Source organism: Physella acuta, unplaced genomic scaffold (genome assembly GCF_028476545.2).
Source record: "Physella acuta isolate Inbredline_101_S28 unplaced genomic scaffold, ASM2847654v3 ptg000629l, whole genome shotgun sequence".
Classification (NCBI taxonomy): domain Eukaryota; kingdom Metazoa; phylum Mollusca; class Gastropoda; family Physidae; genus Physella; species Physella acuta.
The window spans coordinates 36,767-44,657 of record NW_026732148.1 but is presented as its reverse complement, the minus strand read 5'-3'; the positions used below and the strand labels follow the sequence as shown (position 1 = coordinate 44,657).

General features: G+C 37.0%; 1 protein-coding gene across 1 annotated transcript; it reads left to right on the top strand.

Annotated features, from left to right (window-relative positions):
• The first annotated feature begins 1,145 nt into the window (after window positions 1–1,145).
• Window positions 1,146–6,473, top strand: LOC131948195 (uncharacterized). The gene is made up of 3 exons (XM_059309735.1): window positions 1,146–1,150; window positions 1,634–1,772; window positions 6,198–6,473. The coding sequence occupies exons 1-3, from the start codon at window positions 1,146–1,148 to the stop codon at window positions 6,471–6,473; spliced, it is 420 nt and encodes a 139-aa protein (XP_059165718.1).
• Window positions 6,474–7,891: the final 1,418 nt, after the last annotated feature.

Genomic DNA, 7,891 nt, shown 5'->3' with positions numbered 1-7,891 from the left:
AGACAATGTCCCACACTTCTGATGGTGACACTACTCTTTCACACCGCCCCACACTTCTGATGGTGACACCATTCTAGACAATGTCCCACACTTCTGATGGTGACACCATTCTAGACATTGTCCCACACTTCTGATGGTGACACCATTCTAGACAATGTCCCACACTTCTGATGGTGACACTACTCTTTCACACCGCCCCACACTTCTGATGGTGACACCATTCTAGACATTGTCCCACACTTCTGATGGTGACACCACACTGTACAATATCCCACACCCCGGTCAAACAAAACTTACCTGATTAATTTTACCGACAATCCCACGCGCACTAAAGCCCTAATTACATTTAATGTAAGCCACGTTAAGAGCTGTCATGTACAACCTTGACCCACACACTGGAAGCTTGACCTCACCATTGTCACACACGGAAGTTGACATCAGTGTCACAACACCAGACAGACACCAGGGGATGAATCTGGGTCAAGGCTGAACTGGATTTTTTTAATTAGCACTTGTGAGAACACAGGGACATGAATTGTCAGATACATGTGACAAGTGACAAATTGTCTCACATACACTGTAAATAGTGACAAATTGTCAGATACATTGTAACAGATCAATAATATAACTAAAGAGACACGAGCTAGGTGACGTATGGGGAAAGCGAAAGTATAAATAGGCCACATATAGACTTATATATAGGCCTACATATAGGCCTACATATAGACCTACTTTTTGTTGTGTTTGTACTAATACAAACTACTACCATCTGCTTTTACAAACTCTCTCTCTCTTTCTTTCTCTCTCTCTCTCTCTCTCTCTCTCTCTCTCTCTCTCATACACACACACTCACAAACACACATACACAATATGTCATATTTTTCTAACGTGGAAATCAATGATGATTTTCTTCCCCCCCCCCCCCCCCCCCCCCCTCCAACTCTAGTGTTGACATCAACGATGATAAAATCAACAAACAGAGCACCTGGGCATGGTATTTCATCCATAGCAACGGTTACCAATGTAAACACCTTGTCTTGGTTACAGAGCGGAAGGAAAAGAGGTATTTGTTCAAATAGACATTATAGAGCTAATCTGTGGTGTAAACGGGGAAACATAACAAGATCGACAACTTCCTATAAACTATGATGTTTTTTTTTAAATACAACAGTTGCTTCCCTTTGTTCAGTCGTACGATGGTAGTCAAAATAAGTCAAATTCTAAATAATAACTTTCAAATTTTTGTCAAACAAAATTAAAATTAATCTAGAAAAAAAAACGTCATTGGTAATTAAAAACTAATTATTGTAATTGAAACTAATGTTAATATGATATTTACAACGGTGCTTGAAGTATAGCCGAAACTATTAAGCTATATCTCAAGCAATGAATCGCCGATATTGTAAACCTTAAAATTCCTGGTTTAGTTCTTAATTTACATACAAACATGATAACAACCTAAATATTGAAGTACATCATAAACTTAGCATAAACTTAAACTCTAATACTAAACCTGAACTTTAGCTTTAGCGCCAATGTTCTAATACACATTATTGTGTTTATATTTGCACAGCAGAACTTTTATGAATATATGAAACGTCATTTTTAACTTGATATTAATCTCCTGCTTCAGTTCCAGTTGCAGTTCTGTCACTGTCAGGTGGTTTGTGGAGTCACGACAACCGGAAGTGGTTCTACAGACTGACGCCAGTGGGGCTGTCGTCAGCGGGTCCAATGATCAGTTGAGAACCGCTGGGATGCTGAGGGCAAAGGTGAGCGATGTGTGTGCATGCACGAGCAGAGCTTTAGGTACTCTGTGGTCTGAGTGGTGCTTGGTTAAAGAACATACTCTTGTATAGGATGTTAGTATGTTCACTGCTGAAGAAAAACTTCAAGGCAGCAGTTGTTTGATTTTGGAGAAAAGTTGCCTCATCTGCCCGAGGGTTCGAACTCGAGAATTGTCGGTTCAGCAACCACGAGCTGTACCGATTCGACCACGCCGATCTCCCTAACAATTAAAATTACAGGACTGAAAATTGTGGCTAGTGGGTCGTGATTAAGTGAGGTCTCGATCACAGTGGGGGGGGGGGGGGGGGGAGAAGAGAGGGACTGCGGCGTGAGACTACGAGGGTGTAAGTACAGAAAATACGACGACACATTATTGGGTTTTAATACTAATGTTAGAACTTAAATAAATTTTAACAGTTGTTTCGCGTTTTTACAAGCTTTTATTTAACTCACTTCCTCGTCAGTCTGTCGTCAGTCTGTCGTCAGTCTGTCTAGACGGAAACGCAGGAGTGAAAATTCGGACAGTTCTACTTGACCGACACGATTCACAGTTGGCACGTGGGTCAAGACATGAAGACAATGCAATCTGAAACTAAATTTGACTTAATTGGATGCCTAATTGATTTTTTATGAATAATTAAAATTTGGACCGAATTAGTAGGCATGTCTAGCCAACCACACCACACGCGTCATCAATAGCTGCGCCATCACGACCACGTAATGGCTGCGTTCAAAAACCATTGCGCGCCTACTGAACGTGATATTCAGTAGGCGCGCAATGGTTTTTAGTCATGTAACTCTATTGTAGATAAAACATGTAAAGTACTGAAAAAAAAATTCATAAAAAACGTTTTAATAACAAGCTTTTATGTAATGATGCACTAAAAAGTAGAAAATAAATTATAGACTACTATTTAAATAACTATAAAGAAAAGCGTGGGTGTCTTCCTTAACATTAGTAAAGGTATCCAATAGATACTAAAGTGACCCACGCTTTTCTTTATAGTTATTTAAATAGTAGTCTATAATTTATTTTCTACTTTTTAGTGCATCATTACATAAAAGCTTGTTATTAAAACGTTTTTTATGAATTTTTTTTTACAAGCTTTTATTTAACTCACTTCCTCGTCAGTCTGTCGTCAGTCTGTCTAGACGGAAACGCAGGAGTGAAAATTCGGACAGTTCTACTTGACCGATACGATTCACAGTTGGCACGTGGGTCAAGACATGAAGACAATGCAATCTGAAACTAAATTTGACTTAATTGGATGCCTAATTAATTTTTTATGAATTAATTAAAATTTGGACCGAATTAGTAGGCATGTCTAGCCAACCACACCACACGCGTCATCACCTTCAATAGCTTCAATGGCTGCGTTCAAAAACCATTGCGCGCCTACTGAACGTGATGTTCAGTAGGCGCGCAATGGTTTTTAGTCATGTAACTCTTTTGTAAATAAAACATGTAAAGTACTGAAAAAAAAATTCATAAAAAACGTTTTAATAACAAGCTTTTATGTAATGATGCACTAAAAAGTAGAAAATAAATTATAGACTACTATTTAAATAACTATAAAGAAAAGCGTGGGTGTCTTCCTTAACATTAGTAAAGGTATCCAATAGATACTAAAGTGACCCACGCTTTTCTTTATAGTTATTTAAATAGTAGTCTATAATTTATTTTCTACTTTTTAGTGCATCATTACATAAAAGCTTGTTATTAAAACGTTTTTTATGAATTTTTTACAAGCTTTTATTTAACTCACTTCCTCTGTCTGTCTGTCTTGACGGAAACGCAGGAGTGAAAATTCGGACAGTTCTACTTGACCGATACGATTCACAGTTGGCACGTGGGTCAAGACATAAAGACAATGCAATCTGAAACTAAATTTGACTTAATTGGATGCCTAATTAATTTTTTATTAATTAATTAAAATTTGGACCGAATTAGTAGGCATGTCTAGCCAACCACACCACACGCGTCATCACCTTCAATAGCTGCGCCATCACGTAATGGCTGCGTTCAAAAACCATTGCGCGCCTACTGAACGTGATGTTCAGTAGGCGCGCAATGGTTTTTAGTCATGTAACTCTATTGTAAAAAAAAATGTAAAGTACTGAAAAAAAAATTCATAAAAAAAGTTTTAATAACAAGCTTTTATGTAATGATGCACTAAAAAGTAGAAAATAAATTAAAGACTACTATTTAAAAACCTATAAAGAAAAGCGTTGGTGTCTTCCTTAACATTAGTAAAGGTATCCAATAGATACTAAAGTGACCCACGCTTTTCTTTATAGTTATTTAAATAGTAGTCTATAGTTTATTTTCTACTTTTTAGTGCATCATTACATAAAAGCTTGTTATTAAAACGTTTTTTATGAATTTTTTACAAGCTTTTATTTAACTCACTTCCTCTGTCTGTCTGTCTTGACGGAAACGCAGGAGTGAAAATTCGGACAGTTCTACTTGACCGATACGATTCACAGTTGGCACGTGGGTCAAGACATGAAGACAATGCAATCTGAAACTAAATTTGACTTAATTGGATGCCTAATTAATTTTTTATGAATTAATTAAAATTTGGACCGAATTAGTAGGCATGTCTAGCCAACCACACCACGCGCGTCATCACCTTCAATAGCTGCGCCATCACGTAATGGCTGCGTTCAAAAACCATTGCGCGCCTACTGAACGTGATGTTCAGTAGGCGCGCAATGGTTTTTAGTCATGTAATTCTATCTAATACTATAATGGGCCACGTTCGCACATCTCTCTCTCTCTCTCTTTCTCTGTCCGCAAAAAATTTTCGCCGGACATCACGTCAGAAACGGCAGCGATATATGGAGAACTTTATACGGACTTTTGTTGAAAATAATATGTTAGATGTTTTAAATGTATAACCACAATTTTATTTCAAGAAGAAAAATAAAAAATCAAGGCGTATTCGAATATAGAGAAACAGTATTATTTATGCAACCGGAAAAGCATTAATAGATGTGTAAAAGAACGCATAAAACTGTGACGACACTATTGCTTACTAATGACGTCATCTGCCGTGTTTAGAATAAAAAAGAAATGAACTATTTCATTCAAATTTGATTTAGATCTACGTACACTATGAAATGTATACAATACAATTTTTCCGGCCTAAACTCATAACATTTATTTATACAAAATCTTTGTTTGGAACTGGCTAATTTGGGATAAAAAAATTAATTTGAAAGAATAGGCATATTCGCGTAAGTTAAGATTTTAAAATACGTCTTTCATTCTCTAAATAGCGGAGATGTTAGTGTACTATTAACCACGCAGGTGGTGCGGGTTCGAGACCCACCAAGTCAACTTGGTTAATGTATTTTTTTTTTAAATTTTGCTCGGACTAAACTTAAAAAAAAAATTCAATTAGGATTCTAGATCTAGATCTAGATCTAGATTGTCGGGTGTCCGATAAGGCACTTCCCGGCGCCGCAGGCGCTTCAAATTTGGCAGGATCTTGCCTTGGGGCGACAGAGCACGGGGGCCGGTTGGCCGAAAAGTCTACGATGAAGGGGTCAAAACTGACCTCGACTGACCGGTACCTTATATGAGCTATAAATCGAAAAAAAATGTCCACGGAGGAACCTCTTCATAACTCTTGAGGTCGTAGACCGACCCTCGGGCGAATTAATTAAGCATTCAAATTCTCAATGTTTTCGAAAGCCTAAGCGAAGCTGGGCAGCATGCCTAGCTGTAAATAAAACGTGTAAAGTACTGAAAAAAAAATTCATAAAAAACGTTTTAATAACAAGCTTTTATGTAACAATGCACTAAAAAGTAGAAAATAAATTATACACTACTATTTAAATAACTATAAAGAAAAGCGTGGGTGTCTTCCTTAACATTAGTAAAGGTATCCAAAGATACTAAAGTTACCCACGCTTTTCTTTCTAGTTATTTAAATAGTAGTGTATAATTTATGTTCTACTTTTTAGTGCATTGTTACATAAAATCTTGTTATTAAAACGTTTTTTATGAATTTTTTTAAAAAGTCCTCTTCTTTAACTTGTGTCTGAAACTAATTAATATTGTCCATGTTGAACGAGTTCATTAAATATTTCGGAGAAGAAATCGCTGTTTTAAAAATTCAAATGTTGACATTTTGAGGACCGTGATAGGCTGAGCTGTGGCGTCATTCAAGGGGGTGGGTCTAGATTTTTGTAATCATGTGGTGAGGTGGAAGGGGGGAAGTAAAATATTTTTTTTTAAATTTAAAAGTGACTTAGTTTATGCATGACACCTTGGCATCGTTGGGCTACTTGATTTCTATTGTATCTATCTTACGGACCCTCTTCTCTGTAAATTATTTTTTTAATTATACACAACTATAATAAGTAATGTCCACATGTTATATTTGGAATGTCTTGTGTAGGTCAAGTTACCAAACGACAACAACCTCGAGCGCTTCCTCTCTCTGGACACCATCGAGTACAGCAGCACACAGGAAGTGTCAGCACTGAGCATGCGCATACTGAAGACGAGGTTCGACAGCCAGAACCTGATGCGGCTGGACGCCTCGACTCTTGGGGTGGTCATGCTCCTGACATCTGGGTCAACCGTCAAAACCAGGAACTGGCAGCCTGGGTTGTTGACGTCTGCTGGCACTGTTACGACGTCTGCTGAGATCACGTGGTATTTGAGCAAATGACCTGTTTCTGTTATAGGTGTAGGAACATAAATTATAAATAGTTGAATTATGACACGTTGTAGCAAACATTAGCTCTGATTTTAGCTGCACCGATATATAAGAAAATGCTCATGTAATGTGATTCACAGGGATAGTATATTAACGTCAATTTATATAATGCTGGCATTTGTTCATGTATAAACTACATTACACTGAAAATATGGTTTTTTTTCAGCTCTAGATCTTTGTCGAAGTTAATGTTTTGTAATCGTGAAAATATAAACGTGGCGATCATTTGTCGACGATTAAAAACTAGCTACATTAATATCATATCTTCCATTATGCGTTCTCTTAGAGAAAAGATACCCTGACTCAAAATAAATTTTAATAGCTAACTAGCAAGACGCCGTTGTTGCTTACAGATTAATGTGGCCTCTTTTAGTGTGAAGGCGAATAGGTAAGCTTTCTCTACTGAAATACTTTGTTTAAACCAATATTTTACTCACTCGGTTAAAAAAAAACTTGGTTAGGCGGGTGGGATTAAAATTAATTAATTAAAAAGTTAAATCCTGACCAATACAGGATTTTTAAATATTACTATGTGAATCTGCACAAATGATTTGACAACTGGTCTCCGCTTTCTGAATCGTTAAGTTACCCTGACTTTACCCTGACTTTACCCTGACTTTACCCTGACTTTACCCTAACTTTACCCTAACTTTACCCTGACTTTACCCTGACTTTACCCTGACTTTACCCTGACTTTACCATGACTTTACCATGACTTTACCCTGACTTTACCATGACTTTACCAAGAATTTACCCTCACTTTACCCTGACTTTATCCTGACTTTACGCGCTGTATGAGTGTCTGGTCATTTGTTTACGACACTTGTTTGTTTATAAACCTCCTAGACCTGTTAATATTTGTTGGTTTTGCTTTTACTTTCTCGTATACCAACTATAGAGATAGTATTGTTGAAAGTAAAGTCTTAACATGTCAATAATTTGTCACACTTTATGGACGACCTATCACGCAACGGCTTTTTCAAACCAGGCTCGACTATGCAATATGTTGATACTTTAATATGTGCGGTGGTATGTTGGTTTTGTGTATAGCATAGCCATACAATGTGTTGACTATATCATATGTCCACTGTTATGTTGTTGGTTTTGCGTAAAGCCTAGCCATGCAATTTGTTGACCATTTCATATGTCCACTGTTATGTTGTTGGTTTTGTGTATAGCGTAGCCATACAATATATTTTCCATTGCATATGTCTACTGTTATGTTGTTGGTTTTGTGTATAGCGTAGCCATACAATTTGTTGACCATTTCATATGTCCACTGTTATGTTGTTGGTTTTGTGTATAGCGTAGCAATACAATATGTTGACCATTTCATATGTCCACTGTTATGCTGTTGGTTTTGTGTATAG